Raw genomic sequence first — 20,987 nt, 5'->3', positions numbered from 1 at the left:
CCCCCCACCTCCCTACCCTCACACACAAGGCTTGGAACCGCCTCTCAGGGCTCTCAGGCAGCCTGGCTCAGCTGAGCATAACGATTCACTTGCATTCTCTGTCAGTGGCTAAGGCTGGAACATCTTAAAGGCTCCTTCCTTCTCACATCTGACGCCGCCACACTGGCTGTACAGCCCCCTCTCTGTGGAGCCTTCTCCGCGTTGCTGGCACGAGCTTCCCCATAATGTAGCAGCTTAGTGGTCAGAACAGTTACACAGTGGCTGGGTTCTCCCAGCGCCAGTGTGGAGAGAGATCTAGAGCCAGATCTGCTGGAAGCTGCAAGACTATCAGCTGAGTGTGGACATCAAGGGATCTTACTTCTTTTTCTTTCTTTTTCCATCTTCAAGTACATGCATGTGGTATGTAAGTGTGTATGTGTGTGTGTGAGACACACTTGTGTGTGTACAGGAGGGGGTACTTGTACATGTGGAGGCCCAAGGCTTATGTTAGGAATCATCCTCTGTCACTCTTCTGCCTTATTTATGCAGGGTTGACTCACTTTGGGCACCCGGTCCTAAGATACATAGCTCTCACGTTAAACAGGACCTTGTAAAGGGCAAAAGGCCATGAACATATGGTCCTTTTTTGTGTCTATGGATATAACAAATGCCCAAGGCTGGGTCATTTATGGAGAATGAGGGATTATTTCACTCATAATCTTAGAGGCATGGTGGCAGCATCTGGGGATGGTCTTCTTGCTTTGTCAAAAACTGGTGGAGTATCTCATGATGAGATGGAGCCGGTATATGGCTCAAGTCTCTCTTCCTGGTCTTAAAAAGCCACTAATGCCATCCATTGTAGGAGCCCCACCCTCTGGAGTTCATGTAGTCTGAATCACTTCCCAAAGCTCCTACCTCTAACTAGCATTAATGTGCGAATTTGGGGATCATATTTCCAATATATGAACATTTTTTTAATTTTATAATTTATTTAATTTTACATATCAGCCACGGATTCCTCTGTCCTCCCTCCTCCTGCCCTCCCCTGCGCCTTCCCCCCAGTCCACCCCCCATTCCCATCTCCTCCAGGGCAAGGACTCCCCTGGGGATTCAGCTCAGCCTGGTAGATTCAGTCGAGGCAGGTCCAGTCCCCTCCTCCCTTCACCCAGGCTATGAACATTTTGGGGGTGCTGTACGACACTCCTTTTGGAGAGACATGAACAAACATTTATTCACTCCAGACAGTAAGGATGCTCCCGAAGTCCAACCTTGAGAACGAGGAGTTGCTTGGGGTTATTTACAGGAGGTATAGGTGAGGGGTTACTTGCCGGAGCAGAAATGAACCAAGGACAGCCGCATCACCAAAGCCCACCCCAGCGCAGGTGATCGTCATGGAGACTGGAGCCTTGGAGCTCTCTGCAGGCTTTGCAGGCTCCTCAGTGGTCTTGGAGGGAAGGGTCTTGTATGTTTCAGGGACTTTTTGAGACTTTTGAATTGCTTTCTTCCTGACTCTTCAGGGGACAACCCACCACATGCAGTACCTGACAGAGTCTTCTATGAGACTTCAGTCGGAATTAAAGATGCCTGACAGAGAGCAGACTAGCTGCAGAAGAGACACTCAGGGAGATTTCCTCTTCGTCCCAAGGGGGCTGGGTCCTGCACATGAGGAAGGGGCAATAAGGACATTGCAGAGACGAGGTCCTCCTTCCAGAATGATCCAAACTCAATTCCAAGAGAAGACTTGGGATGTGAGAAGCAGGCTCTTCTCTTCCTTGGAAAAGCAAAGCCATAAACAAGCCCCTGTTTTTTGTACCTGACTCCCTGCGGGAACCCCCACGGGAGCCACAGCTGATCTTGTCTGGTGACTTTGGCTGCACACCCCAGCATTTTCTTCCCTCCCCTCTTTATATAACAAGCCCCTCCAGCATGGAATGGGCTTGTTGGCAGAAGAAACAAAAAACAAAAACCTGGTGATGTCCTTGTTTAGATTCATCCGCAACCACGTGTCCCCTGCTAGGAAGCCAGTGTTATGCGTTATGCAGCACCAGTTAGGCCCAGCACTAGCCCACTGCACAGCGGGGCCTCGGATCTGTATTCCAGCCCATATGTGCTCGGGCTTCTCAGCGCACCACCTGGTGATGGCCGCAGCCTTGAGTGTGAAGGCAGGAGCCTGAGAACTGAGGGCCTGCTTCTCAGTGCCCTTCCCTGCAAGGCCAGGCGGCAAGTTTCACGTGCCTTATTTATCCTATATATCCAAGGCTGCCTTACAAAGATCCCAAGATCTGCCAGCTTCCGGAGAAGGCACCTGTTCTGCTCCTCTGCCTTCTGCAAGGAACCAGGCTGTGGACTGGCCTTTAGGTTCCAGATAAAGCAATGGCCTCAGATGCCTCTGAGGTGCTCCAGGCAGGCTCCTGGCTAGCTCACGGTCTTTCTGTTGTCTCCTGCTGTAATGACCAGCAAACGGTGAGGTGCCTGGACCCAGTGACTGACAGAGGACGTGAGACCATGTTTCGATGTCTGCTCTCTTATTATGTTATTTTAAAAATGACTTTAAATTTTAAGAATTGAGCTGGGCAGTGGTGGCACTCGCCTTTAATCCCAGCACTCGGGAGGCAGAGGCAGGCAGATCTCTGTGAGTTTGAGGCCAGCCTGGGCTACAGAGCGAGATCCAGGACAGGCACCAAAACTACACAGAGAAACCCTGTCTTGAAAAACAAAAAACAAAAACAAACAAACAAAAAAAAGAATTGGGGGTGCAGTTTTAGCTTTATAGAATACTAGATCAGAAAGTATAAGGAGTCCCCCAGTGCTTCTCCCCCATTTCTCCTATTACTAACATCTTCCCTTCATAGGCTACATTTGTTACCAGTGCTGAGCCTTTCCAGGTAAATCATCACCTAGAGTCCATGGTTTCCATGGGGGCTCACCCTCAGGTTTGTGTGTTCTGTGGCTTTTGATGAGTGTGTAATGTCACCTGCCTACCCACGTAGCATATGAAACAGTCCCACTGCCCCTAAACTCAGTGCTGGACCCATGGATCCCTTCTTCCCTGTGCCCAGCCCTGGTTGCTGTCATGTCTCCTTGCCATCTGTCCCTTTGTACCCAGGGCTGTTTGTGCCAGGTCACACCTGCTGAAGTACTGGGGCCTATCCAAAGAGTGAGCTGCATTCCTGGTGCTGGGGGAGGTCTCTCTTTCCACCACTTGAGATTAAACTCAGGCTGTCAGTCTTGGCAGCAGGAGCTTTTACCCTCTGAGCTGTCTCTCTCTGGCCTTGTGAATCTTGTAAGTTTCAGGAACTTCCTGAAACATTTGAGTCTGTTTACTTCCTGAGCCTTGTAAATTTCATTTTTTTTTTTTTTTTTTGAGTCTTCAGGAACTTCCCTCCAGGAGGGAATGTTTTAGTTCAGAGAATATAGGTACATAACCTATGTTCAGAACAGCAGAGCCTCTAGTCACAGGGATGGTGGTTTGAATAGGAATGGCCCCCACAGGCTCACACAGTTGACTGCTTAGTCACCAGGGAGTGGCGCTACTTGGGAGGTGTGGCCTTGTTGGAGGGAGTGTGTGATTGGGGGGTAGATTTCAAAAGCCCACGCTAGACCAGTGTCTCTCTCCCTCGGCCCATGGATCGGGATGTAGCTCTCTACTGCTGCTCGAGCACCATGCGTGACTCCATGCTCCCTGCCATGATGATCATGGACTAAACTCTGAAACGGTAAGCCAGCCCCCAGTTCAATGCTTCTTTTATAAGAGTTGCCTTGCTGGGCGGTGGTGGCGCACGCCTTTAATCCCAGCACTCTGTGAGTTCGAGGCCAGCCTGGGCTACCAAGTGAGTTCCAGGAAAGGCGCAGAGCTACACAGAGAAACCCTGTCTCGAAAAAGAAAAAAAAAAAAAAGTTGCCTTGGCCGTGTTGTCTCTTCACAGTGACTGAGACAGCAGGTCAGGAGAGGGACCAAAGGAGGTGCCAGGGAGGTGAGGAGCAAGGAATCTCCCCCTGCCCGCCTGCCTGGAGTGGGCAAAGGATGGAAGTCTGTAGTCTTTTTCTATGCACATCTTCCTGGGCACAAAGCATAGAAGAGGTCAGGGGAGGAGAACTAACATCTACTGTTCTGCGCTTCTCTTGATATCTTAGAGACAGATCTGCTCTTCTCTGCTCCTTGAAATTGACTACACTGTTCCCAGAGTTTTCTAAGGCAGAGTCATTCAGACTTTCTTGTCTATAACACTGTGAGAAATAGGGTATTTGATGCTCTATGTTCATATAAATAATCAAGATACAAGTTTTATGTAACAAAGATGTGTTCTCTGTGGTATAGGTACATGTTCCTGTAGGTGTGCATGTGTATATACAGATACATATGTACATATGTGCTCTGCTATGGAGGTCAGAGGTTGATGCCAGGATCTGCTTCAGTCACTTTCCACTTAATTTTTTGAGACAGGGTCTCTCACTGAACCTGGAGCTCTTTGGCTTTGGTTAGACCGACTGCCAATGAGCTCCGTGCATCTGCTTTTCTCTGCTTCTCCAGTGCTGGAGTTAGAGGTGTGTGCTACTATGCCCTGCTTCTACAGGGTTCTGGGGATCTGAACTTGGGTTCTCACGCTTGAACAACAAACGCTTTCCTAACTGAGCCATCTCTCCAGACAGAAACTTTGTTCCCCTTAAGTGTTTGGTGACTGCACTGTCAGCTGAATCGATTTCATGGTCCACTAACAGGTTGGGATTGTCAGTCTGAAAAAGAACAGTCAACTGCTCGGGAGCAGCCTCCCATCCCCAAGCCCAGGGTGAAGGAGAAAGAGAGCAAGTAAATGAAGGACTTCCCCTCTGGCTCGGGAGGGATGCCTCCTTAGTCTTCTTTTGTTTTTGGTATTTTCTTTTTCCTTTGAACTCTTTGGTGCTTTTTAAAAACATCTTGTGTACCTGGCCTAGAGCAGGAGGATGAACAAGAAGAGTGGGAGGTATCCTTGGGCTTGAGGAGAGTTTGACAAGAATCTCCTGGCTCAGTACGCTGGACACACATGGTCTAAATGGCAGAGCTGGAGCACATTGGCCGTAGCTCTGGGGCATGTCCCAGAGCCCCACATCATTCAGGCCGTGGGAAGGAGAGGCGAGAGGGTTCCCTAAGCACCTCTTTAGGAAGTGTCCTCTTCTGCACAGCATCCTCCCAAGTATAGAAGTGTGTGCCTCAGAGCCACATGTGGCTTTATTAAAATGTTCCCCAGCCCAATTTTATTCTGGTTCCCTTTCCAGAATGAACTGAGTTTAACTTGTTGGGAGCATGAGGCAGGACAGGTAGAGAAGAAGGTTGTGGGGAGCCTTGGTCTGTCTCAGGCCCCTCTGGGATTGTACACCAAAGGACAGGCCTGACAGCATCTTGTGTTCCCCCATCATTGGAATTTTCCTTTAAAGTGAGAGAGAGCTCGCGGACTGGACAGCTTCTGACAAGATGCTTATGATGCCCACGAAGGTTTAACTCTGAGGTGTGTGGGCACAGCCTTGGCTGGCAGCTGGCCTTTTGTAAGTGAACAAGCCCTCTCCAAGAGTCCCAGCACTGGCCTTTTAAAGACCGATCTTAGTAAAATCACAGGGTGTCAGAGTTGAAAAGAGCCCTGGCAATTAAGGACCATCTTGCCATTGGCTTATCTGCCTGTAATTGCTACAGAAGGCCTGAGCAAGCCAAGACACCCATTAAACACAATTCTCTTATCACGGTGTCTTGAGATGTTGTCTGTGGCCTCTTCTCCCCTTCTATGAGCTCATTAGCATGGTCAGAGAGCCCCTTTGTGAGAGGGAAAGGCAAGGTCCTTTCAGGGGCTCCCTGTGTCTGGAAGTGTGGAATAGCCAGAGACCCTGAGGTGAAGAGTCAGCCTGCTGAGTGGTGGTGTGTGGAGGGAGAAGGTGTTCTCTGTTACATCCCCATGCATTCAGATGCAGGACAAGATGGACATGGCTCCAGCTGGGAGGAAAGAATGACCATCCCATTTTACAGGCTGGGCACAGAGAGAAAGCTGGGTGTTTCCTTTACACACAGTAAATGTTCTTCCATAGTAATTCACTGACTGTTTCCAGCTTGTATGGATGCTCCCAGGACAAGCACCCCCTCACATCTACCTTTGTCCCCTCACACATCCCTTCCCTTTGCATATTACATTGGTTCTCAGGAAAGGGATGACTCTTCAGATACAGTACCCACCTGTCAGCTGAGGGATGCTCTCGCTGCAGGTAGCCCAAGAACCTTCAAATAATGCATACTGTTTTCCTAGATCTCTGCTGTGTTCCCTCATCTCAGGGATAGGAGACCTTGATGCTGCAGAGGCAAGGGTCTCCAAAAGAAGATGCTTGAGTGGAAGGATGGATGGATGGATGGATGGATGGATGGATGGATGGATGGATGGGTGGATGGGTGGGTGGGTGGGTGGATGGAAAGAAATACCTAGAAAAGAGAGATGCTCTGTCTTCTATTTTGAAATGTATTTATACACATATTAAGGAGATATATAATCACATAGCAATGTATTGATTATATACAATATGTAAATTTTTATAATAGATATAAACCTTTTACTTATAGGGTTCCATGTGAGCCTGTTGGAGTAGGACCTCCCAAATCCACAGAGCATATTGACCATGTAGAAACCCATGAGTAGATGCTGTGATCTTGAAGCAACGTTTTTCCTTCTTCTGGAAGCCTCTGTTTGCACTCCAGGCCTGCAGCTTATTGGAAGTGGTCCACCCATGGTTTGGAGAGCAGTTGCTTTCCTTGTAGCCCACTGACTGCCAACGTTAGCCACATCTGCAGGGCATGCTCCCAATACCACCGTGATTTGCCTGAGAGAGTCAGTGGACTTGGGGTTTGCCAGGGCAACGTATCCAGTTAGCTGTTACCTGCTCCATGTTCCCTTCTTCCCTTTCTCTGGCTAGGGTCTGCAGTGGCCCCTGTGCAGAGGAAAGTTGTTCTGGATGGAGGAAACCACCTATAACCAGGCAGTACCATCTGCAGGGAGCAATAACGATGTCTGAGGTGGTCACAGGAGATGGCTGTGCAGATTGCATGGCTTGACTGTCGCACCTGGGCATCCTGGGCCCTCCCCAGGCAGTTCCCTGCCTCCTCCTCCATGGAGAGTGACTCAGGCCCCTGTGGCTTCCACCCACTCAGTCCCTGTGAGCCCCCCTGTCCCTGCTCTCACTTCTCCCAGGAGGGTCTCAAGCAAGGCCGGAAGGAGACGAGACACTAGGCTGAGTGGAGTCACCGACCTTCTGTGGTTAGCAGACTGACTGGAGTTACCAGTCTCCGCGATGGTGATGGCAGACTCTGGACTCAGCCCTGCCTGAGAACAGTTAGTAAGAGGCTGCTGTGGGGCCTGAGCTAGGTGATGCCTGAGGGTTGGCCTGGAAACATGGAGGGGGTGTGGGTGGTTCTTTGGTATCCCACAGCATGACTAGTCCAGAGCAGGTCAGAGAAGACACGTGTTCCCCTCAGATGGAATGTAGGGAAACCAGGAGATTCTTCTGAGCCTCTGTATATAGCCCTGGCCAAGTGCAGGAAACACCAGGAGTAGCTTGCAAGCTCTGCCAGACCTCTTTAGAAGGACTGAGCGGGTCATTGACCACCCTGCCTTCTGCCTGGAGAAGGGAGAATCAGCTCTCCTGTCAGAGGGAGGCAGCAGCCTCCAGGCTCAGATGAAGATGAGAGACCATTCTGGTTTCCACAACCCGAGTGACCTTTGCCCCCTCCACAGCTTGGTCATCGGTCCAGGCGGTGTTCTTGGTTGCTGGGAGCATAAAGGATGCACGTGGCCTTTATGACAGCTCTGTGACTGTGACAGCTAACACCTCGTGGTGCGGAGGGTCTGAAGACTGGGGTACTAAGGCTCTTGAGAAGTAAAGATGATTTCTCATGTGTGAGATGTTATCAGGGGATGAGGGGAGGGTCATGAGGGAGGGGACGGGGGCGGGGGGGGGATCTTAAGGACTCTGCCATGCTCACTTTCAGGATGGTGATGACTAATCATGATTGTCTACTTAACAAGCTCCAGGAGACAAACCTCTAGGCGTGTCTGTGAGGCAGTTTCTAGATTGGATTGACTAAGGCAGGAAGATGCCTCTCACTGTGGGCAGCCTCATTCCATGGGCTGGGATCCTGGGTTGAATAAAAAGGAGAACGTGAGCTGAAAACAGTATCCGTCCCTCCTTGCTTTCTGCCCCCGGATATGTGACCCGCTGCCTCGAGCTCTTACCCTGTGGCTTTGCCACCAGGATGGACTGTGTCCTCACCCTGTGAAGCAGAACAAACCCTTCCTTCTGTAAGGTATCTGGTGACATGCCAAGAAAAGTAACGAATGCAAGAAAGGGAGTAAAATGTATTGCCAGGTATGGTGGCACATAACTGTCCTCACAGCGCTCAGGAGGGGAGGCAGGAGGATCGGTCTGGGCTGTATATATAGCAAGAGTCTTCGTCAAACAACAAACAAACAAACAAAAGGGATTTATTGTTTGGTCCTGCTGGCATACTGGAGAAGCCACTGTTGGCATAGACTGGCAAGGAATTGGGGATACCCGGGCAAGGACAGTCCTTAAAGCCAGGTGTCAGTCAGGTCTAGGTGAGGGAGGAGGGTAACGTGAGAGTGAAAAAATTGTGTGTCCATGTGGGTGGGTGGGGGTGGGAGTATGGGTTTGACATCAGGAAGTCTCTGGGACCAAAGTCAGAACCCACCAGCCTGCATTCTCCAAAGGCTGAGTCTAGGCTTTCCCTCACTTGGCCACCGGCCCTCTGTTACCCAGTTCTGGTGACTCCGTGTTTGTTCCTTGTTCTTCTGAGAGCCGTTATATAACAGGAGAGTTTCTCAAAGACTCCAATTGACCATGGCTCTGGCCTTCACCCACCACCCATCGGTACCAAGAACCACCACCCATTTGGTGGTTTTCAGGGGTTGCATAAGATTGGCCCAGTGTAGCCACCTCCCACCTGAAGAGCTTGCCAAGGCCAGGGCTGGTGAGGCAGGCTCAGTCCATAATGACATCTTAGATTCAGATACAATTAGAGACATGGGAGCTGCCCACCATGTCCATGCCTCCAGGTAGAAAGAGGAAGAAGTCGGGATAGAAACCCCAGGAGGTCACACTAAGGGTCAGAGCAAGTGTCCTGGGCTGGCTTTGTACTGATATCCAGGTCCTTAGGCTCAAGGGCCTTAGATGTCAATCAAGGAAATAAGGGTTTGGGTTTCAGATGATGATCAAGAGGCATAGAGAGATGGGAAGCCAGGAGCGGAACTGTCCTAACACTTCCTCTGTGGCGCATCCTTGGAGGCAGGCTCCTTCACCCTGTCCTCCTGAGGGAGCTAGCTAAAGCAGAAGTGTAACAAGTTCTGTGACTCAGATACCCTCTGTTCTGACTCTTAGAACGCCCCTTTAAGCTACTGAACCCTCTTGTCCAGCTGAAAACAGACCATGCAAGCTGAAATTATCTTCTTAAACGGTCTCATTTGACAGATGGAAAGGAAAGTTGCAGTGCCAACATGCCCAAGATCCCCCCACCCCCCAGCCTCCCCCCCCACCCCCAGAGTAAACAGGGCACAGAGCCTCACCTCTGCCCCTGTGCCTGGGAAGGAGCCTTGGCTCACAGCCCAGGCTAGCTCCAGGGGGCGCTCTGAGTCCTTAGGTCTGCTCAGCAGGGTGGAGAATGAAAGTCATCCCAGATGTATTCCTAACCCCGTAGGACTCAAAACGGAATTTTCGACCATGACTCTGACATCTAAGACCCTGTGTCCTTCAGAGGCAGGGGACCCTGGCAGCTGTTCTGTTGGTCCTGTATCTGTGGCTCTGTCAGCCCTCTTTCTGGGGTGTCCCAGCTGCAACAACAGTGGAGTTCTGTAAAGACAGAGAACTTGAGGCACACAGGCCAGATCGTGCCCCTTCTTTATGGCCAGGGCTAAATCAGGAGAAGAACACACGCAGCCTTTAAGAAGCCTTTAAGAGAATCAGGTAGTCATAAGCATTCCCAAGTCTGTTTATCTTATGGGGAAATACTGAGATAAGAGATACGAGGAGACTGGGGGAAGGGTATCCAGGTGGCGAACAATACAAAACGTTACTGATTGTGGAGGGATTGCTTCAGTTGAGGTGGGGTGTTTGTATCTTTCTGTACTTCACAACAGCATCTGCTACTTTTAGCTACAAAGAAGAGCTCAAAAGAAAGTTTGTGTCATAACCCTCTTTGGGAGTGGATCACTGAGAAGTACAAATCCTCAGGGCCTTTCTTCTTAGGAGGGTAAGGTTGCAGGTATGCTGGCTTTGTGTCTTCAAAGCCTCTGACCCTTGATTGTCGGCCTCTATTCCCGGGACACTCCCCCAGAGGTTGAAAGGTCTCTGAGCCCTGAGCAGGCGGAGAGAGCTGTGCTGCAGCACCTTGTTCTGCTCTGGTGTAGTCTAGTATCGGGAAATGGCTTGAAGTCTCTCACCTCCATCATCTTCCTCCGTAGATGGGGATAATACACCAGCCTTCCCTGCTATAGGAAGGCTGTTGCTATAGGGACGTGTTGAGGAACAGCCGAGGGTAGCACGCAGCTGGGTGTGGTGATGCACACACTGTCATCCTAGAATTGGGGGCGGGGGTAGAGTAAGGAGGACCAGGAGTTCAAGGCTAGTCTTGGGTACACAGTAAGTTTGAGGCCAGTCTGGGATACATGAGACTCTGTTTCAAAAAAACAACAAAAACTTGGGCTGGGGAGACGGTTCAGTTGGTAAACTGTTTGCCACAGAAGCACAGGGACTTGAGTTGGATCTTCAGAATCCATGCAAAAAAGCCAGGGCACTGAGAAGCAATTTATTTATTATTATTTATTTCCATTAATTTATGTTCTTATCTTTATTATTTTATTCCTTTTACTTACTGCCCACTTTGCAGATCTTATTTATTTTTAATTTTTTACGTATTTTTAATTATTTTTTCATACATGCAATATATTTTGTAGTCATCCATCACCTCTGGCTCTTACAGTCTCTCTGCCTCCTCTTCTTCATAGATCCCTGAGCCTTAAGGGAAGAGCTTTGATGAAGACATATCATATTTAGGACTGAATGGACTAAAGTCTCTTCCTCTCCACACTGTCCAGTCTCTGTATTAATTCCTATCTACAGCAAGAAGCTTCTCTGATGAGGGCTGAGCAAGGCTAACTAGTCCCAGATATATGTCATTAGGGGTCATTTTATTGCTATATTTCTTTTTAGCAGAATTAGGTTTTATCCTAATCCTATAACCTATCCAGTTTCAGGTTCTTGGCCACTTGAGCAGTGTCAGGTATGGGTCCCATCTCATGGAGTAGCCCCATCTCATGGAGTAGCCCCATCTCATGGAGTAGCCCTTAAGTCCAATGTAACAGTGGTTGGTTACTAACAACATTTGTGCCACTATATCTTGTGCGAGTATATCTTGCAGGTGATCATTGTAGGTTATAGGATTTATAGCCGGGAGATACTGGTATTTGCTTTTCTCTCCCAGTAGCATGCAGTAACATAACCTTCTAATACCGTTGACCCTAGTCAGTAGGGGTTAAACTTCCAGTTAGTCACCAGCTCAGTTTCTTCATGTTCGATAACATAGGGTAAGCATCATAAAAAGCAATTTTAACTTCAGTGCCGGGGAGGCAGAGACATGCATCTCTCTCTCTGGCTCTCTGGCTAGCCTACTTGATGAGTTCCAGTCCACTGAGAACCCAGTCTCAAACATCAGGGTGGAGACTGTCTGAGGAATGACATGTGAAGTTGTCCTCTGACCTCCATAGGCATGTGTACAGGTCAGCACCATGCACACACAGCACCTCTACAACACACAGGTCAACAGTGGCACTCTCTTTAAAACTTTTTTATGGTATACTTGGCTTTGCCAGTATTTCTAAAGATAGGTAAGGCTGGGGGATCCAGTGAACTGACTTTAAAGCTGGTTTATACTTCAGAGGGTTCCTGGTGTTTCCTAACTGGTGACTTTAGCCATCCATATCCTGAAAGTTCACTCTTTCCAGAGACCCAGATGGCCATCAAGTGGTCTTGGTCTAGTACATTCCATGCAGCTGGTGCATGTTCCCAGTGCCCTCTGGCTAGCATTTCCCTTCCCACATCTCACTGTCTCTATGCAGCACAGGAAGATGCTGCCACCATGTCTGTGCCTGTGAGCAGAATGTTTGGGGCCCGTAGCAGACAGACACCAGCAGCAAGGGGAGCCTGAGGCTCAGGTAGGGGTGAGAACTTCCCTGTGTGCACAGGGTAAGCTCCAGGAGTCATCTGCAAGGTTGGCTGAGCAGAGAAGCCAGGACCTCATTGTTCCACAAGCCGACAGACTCGTTTCCATGGTTGCAGAGAGAGATTTTTCCACGAAGTTCCCCCAAGGTGTACAGGTATCTTGATGAACACTGAGAGATGAGAGCCCAGATTAGAGTCCTGGAATGTGGAACATGGGAATCTTCCAGCAAAGCCAGTCACCAGTGCCAGGGGACTTCCCTGGTGGGTTGCTTGACCAAGCCACCCAAGGAGCTATGACCGGCCTGATCAGACCCTTACATGAGCTCAAGCTACTGCAAGCAAAGCTTGACGAGAGTGGTCTGGTCCCAGCTGTGTGCAGAACATCTTGTCTTAAAGTCCCAAGCCACTTTGCCTCCGTTGCTAAAGCATTCAGCTTTCTTGGGGTGGTCATTCAAGTGTTTGTAGACAGGCTTTTTCACAGGAGACAGCAGCCACTGAGCAAATATTAGAAGCTGGAGAGGAATGTTGCTCTTTAAAAGTAGCAATTAGAGAGTCAGTACCACCCTGCCACCCCCACCCCCTTACCAGTGACCTGCAACCACGTGGGCCTGCTTGCTGGCTAGCCGGCTGCACGTCCTGCATGCCCCTCCCTCCACACTGGCTGCTGGGAGAGCGGGTGCCTGGTCAGGACGTAATTCAGACACATTAGACACCAACTGCCTGTCACAGGGTGGCACAGACAAGGACAAGGTGAACGGCTCTCCTCTTGCCCTTGACAGACTCAGAGTTACAGGAATAAACTTGATTTTAGTCCGGAGCCTTGTAGCCCACGATAAAGACACATCTGAAGCACCAGAAACACAGAGGAGAGAGACGTTCGCTCTGCCTCACAGTGGGACCGGGCAGACACCCGAGTGAGGCTTTTGCTGCTACATAGGAGGCGTTCATTGCCCAAACCAGCACTCGAGGGTGGGCAGGGCAGGAAGAGCGAGAGTCCGGGGTAGGATGGAGAAGGGCAGCAGATCAAGGCGGCAGCAGGGCCTGCCTGGGCTGTGCCTGAAGTGCCAGGCTTTGCTGAGGGCTGCGGAGGTGAGGTTGGCACTGTCCACCCCTAAGTAGTTAAACTCCAGTCAGCTCCCTGGGAGTGAGTGGGAGGCTGTGGAAGAGGGACCTCGGCCTGAAGAGTTTGAGGTATTGAGAAACATTCCAAGCAGAACACATACAACACCTTGCTAAACAGAGAGCCCATAAATTCCCATATCTATGGTCTGTGCTGGCTGGTTTTATGTCAGTGTGACACAAGCTGGAGTCCTCTGAGAGGAGGGAGTCTCGATTGAGAAAATGCCTACAGAAAAGATCTGGCTGTAGGGAAGCCTGTAGGGCACTTTCTTAATTAGCGATTGATAGAGGAGGGTCCAGCCCATGGTGGGTGGGGCCGTCCCTGAGCTGCTGGTCCTGGGTTCTATAAGAAAGCAGGCTGAGCAAGCCATAGGGAGCAAGCCAGTAGGCAGCACCCCTCCATGGCCTCTGCATTGGCTCCTGCCTCCAGGTTCCTGCCCTGTTTGAGGTCCTGTCCTGACTTTCTCAGTGATGGGAATAAACTGTAAGATGAAATAAACCCTTTCATGTCCAAGTTGCATAGAAACCCAGAGCAATAGAAACCCTAAGACATGATCAAATTGCATTTTTATACTGTATTTATTTATTTTTCTTTATTGAGAAACTTTTTTATTTTACACACCAACCCCTCTCTTCCCTCCTCCCACTCCCCCCTCAACCCATTCCCCATTCCCTTCTCCAAAAAGGTAAGGTCTCCCATGAAGAGTCAGCAAAACCTGGTACATTCAGTTGAGGCAGGTCTAACACACACACACCACCACCCCCCCCCACACACACACACACACTCGCGCGCGCGCGCACCAAGGCTGTGCAAGGAGTCCACCATAGGCAATGGCCCCCAAAAAGCCAGCTCATGCACCAGGGATGGATATCCTGGTCCTACTGCCAGGGGGCCCCTTAAACAAACCAAGCTACACAACTGTCTTGCTTATGCAGTGGGCCTAGTCCAGTCCCATGGAAGCTCCACAGCTGGTCTAAAGTTCTTGAGTTCCTACTAGTTTGGTTTGGTTGTCTCTGTACATTTCCCTATCATGATCTTGATGCCCTTTGCTCATAGAATCTCTTTTCCCTGGGAATGTAAACTTGTACAACCACTGTGGAAATCAGTATGGCGGTTTCTCAGAAAATTAGGAATCGAACTACCTCAAGACCCAGCCATCCCACTCTTGGGCATATACCCAAGGAATGCTGATTCATACCATAAAGATACATGCTCAGCTATGTTCATAGCAGCACTATTTGTAATAGCCAGAACCTGGAAACAACCTAGATGCCCATCAACAGAAGAATGGATGGAAAAAATGTGGTACATATACACAATGGAGTACTACTCAGCAGAGAAAAACAATGAAAGCATGAAATTTGCAGGCAAATGGATGGAACTAGAAAAAAATCATCCTGAGTGAGGTAACCCAAACCCAGAAAGACAGTCATGGTATGTACTCACTTATAAGTGGATTCTAGATATAAAATAAAGAACAATCAGACCACAACCCATAGAACCATGGAGGCTATATATATAGCATGGAGGTCCCTAGGACGACTGTGGTTTATAATAAATTTCGGTTTTACTCAATTATTAAAAAAAATAGCCAAATGAATGGAAACACATGAACTATGAACCAAAGGCTGAGGGGCCCCCAGCTGGATCAGGCCCTCTGAATAGGTGAGACAGTTGATTGGCTTGATCAGTTTGGGAGGCATCCAGGCAGTGGGACCAGGTCCTGTGCTCATTGCATGAGTTGGCTGTTTGAAACCTGGAGCTTATGCAGGGACACTTGGCTCAGTCTGGGAGGAAGGGACTGGACCTGCCTGGACTGAGTCTACCAGGTTGATCGCAGTCCTCGGGGGGAGGCTTTGCCCTGGAGGAGGTGGGAATGGGGGGTGGGCTGGGGGTAAGGGGAGGGGGTGGGAGGGGGGAGAATAGGAGAACCCGTGGCTGATATGTAGAACTGAATGGTATTGTAAAATAAAATAAAATAAAATAAAGAGTATGCTACAAGAAAAAAAATATCAGTCATCTGTCTATATATGTACAATTGTGTAATTATATAAAGATAATACTATTCTGTAAAAAAAAAAAAAAAAAAGAATCTCTTTTCCCTCTCTTCGACTGGACTCCTGGAGCTCAGCCTGGTGCTTGGCTGTGGATCTCTGCATCTGCTTCTATCAGTTACTGGATGAAGGCTCTCTGATGACAGTTAGGGTATTTACCAATCTGATTACTGGGGTAGGCCAGTTCAGGCACCCTCTCGACTATTGCTAATAGTCTAAGCTGGGGTTGTCCTTGTGGATTCCTGGGAACTTCCCTAGCACCAGGTTTCTCCCTATCCCCATGATGTCTCCCTCTATCAAGATATCTCTTTCCTTGCTCTCCCACTCCGTCCCTGTTCCACCTCAACCATCCGCCCCCTTATGTTCTCATCCCCCACCCCCTACCACTCTATTTAGTTCATGTGTTTGTGTGCACATGCCACAGCACAGGTGTGGAGTCAGTGGACAGCTTGCAGGAATCAGCCCTCCCCCTCAACAGAGGGCTCTGGGGATCAAACCAAGGCCATCAGGCTTTGCAGCAAGGGCCTTTACCACTGAGCCACCTCTCCATCCTGCAATTGACTTTTGATGGGGTATCAGGACATTTCAATGAGGAAAGGGCCTTATTTTCAACAAACAGCACTGGAGAAACTTAACACCCACATGCAAAAGGAGGAAGTGGCATAGTTACTTGATACCATATTAAAAAAAATAATTCTAGACGAATCAGAGGCCTGAATATACTGTAGTAAAAACAGTGTCTAGGAAAAGCCTCAAGATTCTAGATGTGACAGTGGTTTCCTGAATACAACACTGTAAGGAGAGGGAACAAAAGGGGCAATAGATAATGCAACTAAACCAGATTAGAGAGATCCGCACATCCACAGGCACAGCCGGAAGTGTGAAGAAGCAGCACTCGGGATGAGAAGATCTATGAAGAATTCCTACAGCCCAACAACAGATAACTATTGTAAAAATAAAGGACCCCAACAGACCTTTCCCCAGAGACCAACAAACCACCCAACAGCAGGCAAAAGGCTGGTAGGGTCCAGAGAAATGCAAATGACTAGCACAGGGAGATACAGCCTCACACCGAGTGGGATGGCTGCTGTGACTGAGACAGGGGGTTACAAATTGGTTAGAATGTGGGGAAGTTCCTGCTGGGGACAGAATTCAGGACAGAGTACTTGCCTAACATGCACAAGGGGTCAATCCCCAGTACTGTGAACTAGATAGATGATTAGTAGATAAATGGGTAGGTAGGTAGGTAGGTGGATAGGTAGGTAGGTAGGTAGGTAGGTAGGTAGGTGGATAGGTAGGTAGGTAGGTGGATAGGTAGGTAGGTAAGTGGATAGGTAGGTAGGTGGGTGGATAGGTAGGTAGGTGGATAGGTAGGTAGGTAGGTGGATAGGTAGGTGTATACACACACACACACACACACACACACACACACACTCATACATACATGGACAAAGGAAATAGAAACTTGTGTGCTGTTAATGGGAGAGTACAATGGTATTACCACTGTAGCAAACAGTATACTAGTGTGCTGTAACCACATAGAATCATCTTATGCCCAGCAATTCTATGTCTCTATATTCACCAAGACAGAATGAAAAGCAAAGCCATGCAGAGATTTTCTTAAGCCTGTTCTCTGAGTTTGCTAGGCCATTACAACAAAGTATGATTCATTTTCTCACAGGTCTGGAGGCCAGAAGTCTAAGGTTAATGTTGTAGACAGAGTGGATTGCTCTGAGGCCTCTCTCCCTCTCCTGGGTTCCTACCTGGAACTTTCTGCCTGGTCCTCATGTGTTCATCTCCATGCGTGTGTCCATGTTCTGATGTCTCCTTCTAGTACTCGTGCTAATGATCTTGATTCAACTCAATTGCATCTTTAAATAGCCTACCTCCAAACACTTGGGGGTCAGGATTTCAGCTTGTGAATTGGGGGTGAGGCACCCCCGTCTCCAGTGCCCCTCAACTTATAGATGAAATAAGCAAACTGTGGTCTGCCATAAAATGGAAAGAATTCAGCTTTAAAGAGGAAAGAGATGGAAAAGATTCAGATGCACCTGATGCACCTATCTCACAGCCTAACACCTGAGGACCCTTGAGAACTGTGCTAACTGAAATAAGCCATGCTCAGGCAGACAGCATCTGTTTCCTCTTCTGCAGATCCCAGAGTTGTCATATTCATAGAGACAGAAGCTGGAGAGGATTTTGTTGGGATCTGGGAGGGAGGGATGAAGATTTGGTGTTGATTTCAGAGTTTCTTCTCAGAGAGATGAGAAGTTTCTGGAAACAGATATTGTTGAGATCGGGTTGTACCCTGCCCTCAGTTACTCCATTCTGTGTAGAATAATGGTTTTAAGCAGTGCCTCTCCCCGAGAAACTCCATTTTACAAGCAGCTATTGACTCCATTTTAAGAGTAGAAAATGACTCTGCAACTTGGTGGGCTCGTAAACACCACCATCTGTCCACTACCACCCACGGCACAGACTGAGCAATGACAGATTCCTAAGAGGAAAAAGATACCATCCTCTCGATTTATGAAAGTAAATTGAGTCCACACATGAGAGTATTAAAATCCTACCAGGAAAGCCAGGCATGAGAACTCACCCAGCACACCAAACTGAGGGCAGGGTGTGACCTCCTCACCCAGCCCCCCCCCCAAGAGGGATATGGTCCCACTAAGCTGACATCTGACCGGTGAGGTGCATGTGTGCGTTCCTGTGTTACTCTTCTGTTGCTGTGATCAAACACCATGACCAAGGCAACTTAAAGAAGCAAGAGTTTATCTTGTCATTGCTCCAGAGGGACAGGGGTCTGTTGTGACAGGGAGGCATGGCGGTAAGGAGCCAACGTGGCCAGCAGGAGCAGGAAGCAGCATCTATATCTTGAACCAAAGCACGAAGCAGAGAACAACTCGAAATGGCGGGAGTCCTTAAACTCTCAAAGCCATCCTCCGTGACATGCTTTCCCAGCAGGGCCATGCCTCCTAAGCCTCCCAAACAGCACCACGAACTTAGCACCGAGTGTTCAAATACATGAGCCTATGGCCTATGGGGCATTTTGTGCAGACCACCCCAGTGTGTGTGTGTGTGTGTGTGTGTGTGTGTGTGTGTGAGAGAGAGAGAGAGAGAGAGAGAGAGAGAGAGAGAGAGAGAGAGAGAGAGAGAGAGAGACAGAGACAGAGCAGGAGAGACAGAGAGAGAGACAGAGAAGGCGCAAGTACAATAGGCAGAGAACTCCCAACTGTCTGAGACTTCAGCTTGGCTTGGTCCCTGCTTGGGTGAAGCGTCCGTGTGTCTGGACCTAGTCCTGTGCTTCGCCTCTGTGGCCCCTGTGCCCAGCATCTCACACCTCACTTCTGCAGCTTGACTCAGCTCCGAGGCTCAGCTCAGCTCTGACCCTGTGGCTTGGCTGGAGTCTGCACACACTGCCTCTGACTGGGCTCATATCTGATCTAACCTCTTTCACTGAAAGAACCCTTATCAGCAAGGCCTCTTTGAAACTCCTTGAACTCTGTTGGCCTTCTGACCCCTTCACAGTCGTTCTGTTACCTACATGTACACGTACACACAGGCATAGTTATTGTGTGATACATAACGTGCGAGCTGAGAGTTCATATTAGCAGTTAAGATTGGAATGCAAGAACCCGTGTTCACCTCAGCCGGCTATGGAGGAAATAGGGGCTACTTGACAAATGCCAGCCAAGGAAACTGAAATGGCTAGTGAGTTGTTATTCAGTAAATGCTGACTCTGTAGGAAAGCGTGTTCATGTGCTTGTTTCTGACATAGCACACTCACGGCAGTTATAGTGATGGATGTAAAATGATGCAAGTCTACTTAACCGCCCGCCACTGAACCATACACTTAAAGATGGTTACCTTTCTTTAAGTGCCCATGGATGCAGGTGGTTTAGTGGTCCAGTGTTTGCCTAGCCTATGTAAGACCCTGAGTGTATTCCAGCACAACACACACACACAAACAGACCTGGTGATAACTTTCATTGTATATATTTTACTCCAATTATTTTTTTTAAATAAACAAAAATGAAGTGTTACAGACATCAATTTTTGTAGACTTGAGGGTGGCCGGGTGGTCCCATCTGGTGTGCAGGCATTTTCCAAGGGCAGATGCGGGGCACAGGAAGGGATGCAGGGCACAGCAGAGCTAGAGAGGCAAAGCGATGTTTCTGCCTTATACCTGACTCAGCGATGAGCTACCCACCCCTCCCCATTCTGCTCTAGACTCCTGTAATGGTTGGTGCTAACTGTCAACATGGCTGGATCTTGATTAGGTTCATTGAAGACCCATCTTGATGGTGGGCAGACCATTCCCTGGGAGAGTTGAGCACAAACATGCAGTTTATGACTCTCCATTCCTGATTACGGATATGTTGACCAGCCACTTCAAGCTCCTGCTGCCTCGACTTTCCTCTGGAAGTATTCGAACTGTGAGCCAAAAGAATCCCATCCTCTCTGAAGTTGCATTTGTCTGGGCATTTAATCACAGCAGTGGGAAAAAGAAACGAATATAACCCCACTCTCGTTCATCTCCACTGCGGTCATTAAGCTTCATCGATGGTCCCAGTACCACCCTCCACAAGTGTGGTCATCCTTCCAGGAGACACACTTCCTTGGACCACTTCAAAGAAGCCTCATGTTTCATGTCAAGAAAATCCTGTTCATCAGCCACTGCCCACATCATCCCCAGATAGGCCGCTACTCTTCCAGACTGCCTCCTTAACTCTTTGTCTTTTTATGCCTTTGGTCCGTGACTTTGTCTTCCTTCTAGCCTGCTTGGAGGGGGGGTGGTGGCTGCTGTTGGACATTCAGCTTGATGTTCCGGAAGGGAATGGGGATATAGGTGAGCATCCCCTGTGCCTGCTGGAGTTGCTAGGGCTGGCAGCCGAACCTGGCCTCCTTGACCTAGGCTCAGACCTTCTTCAGTACGCCAGTCAAATAGACAAGCAATAGTGAAAAGCAGAAAGTAATCATTCAACGTGGCCACATTATGAAGAAATGCCTCTCTAAGGCCATCCCTGAGTCTTGGCATGAGACTCAAGATTTAAGTAGAGGGCAAGAGGTTTGCATAAGTAAGCATCCTGGCTAAGGTGTAGTCCACCCATCATTAACACATCATTGTCTCTTGACTCTGGTGTGTTTTGCAAGGTGGTCTGACAGCTTGTCAGAATGATGTGAAATCTCTTGACTGGAGATCAGGCTAGCACAAAGTTTCATAGCCTTTTCCCCAGGAAGCTGAGATTCCAGAAGAAATACCAATTTCCCCGTTCTGTTGTTTCAATAGTCTGGTAGCCAAAGGGAGGAACACAGTATCTCTTTAAATATTTATTCCTACCAGGATCCTTACAACTGTGTCTCTCTACTGGCTGGTTCTTAGAAGGACTCTTGGAGAGGGCGGTGGTACCTCCTAGAGTATCTGCACCTGCCCCAAGGGACCATAGCCTTGACTTGGTGCTCTCTCTCCCTCCCAGGACCTGAGCTCCTTTGCCATGCCGCTCCTGGATGGAGATGTGGAGAGTTCGGAAAAGCACTCTTCTCGGAAGGTAAGGCTCCCCTTTTCAACGCTTCCCACCACCACACCTGAGTTG

The 20,987-nt window shown here is 48.9% G+C and overlaps 1 protein-coding gene across 5 annotated transcripts in view; it reads left to right on the top strand.

Annotated features, from left to right (window-relative positions):
- Positions 1-20,987, top strand: part of Prkag2 (protein kinase AMP-activated non-catalytic subunit gamma 2) — a 264,212-nt gene that overhangs the window by 54,956 nt on the left and 188,269 nt on the right. For all 5 annotated transcript variants that reach the window (XM_028879514.2, XM_028879513.2, XM_028879511.2 and 2 more), the window contains exon 2: positions 20,871-20,942. In XM_028879514.2, the coding sequence (XP_028735347.1) occupies positions 20,889-20,942 (54 nt within the window). In that variant the 5' untranslated portion in view covers positions 20,871-20,888. The remainder of the gene's footprint in view (positions 1-20,870; positions 20,943-20,987) is intronic.

Source organism: Peromyscus leucopus, chromosome 3 (genome assembly GCF_004664715.2).
Source record: "Peromyscus leucopus breed LL Stock chromosome 3, UCI_PerLeu_2.1, whole genome shotgun sequence".
Classification (NCBI taxonomy): domain Eukaryota; kingdom Metazoa; phylum Chordata; class Mammalia; order Rodentia; family Cricetidae; genus Peromyscus; species Peromyscus leucopus.
The sequence above is the reverse complement of the archived record's forward strand: the minus strand, read 5'-3'. Positions and strand labels throughout refer to the sequence as shown.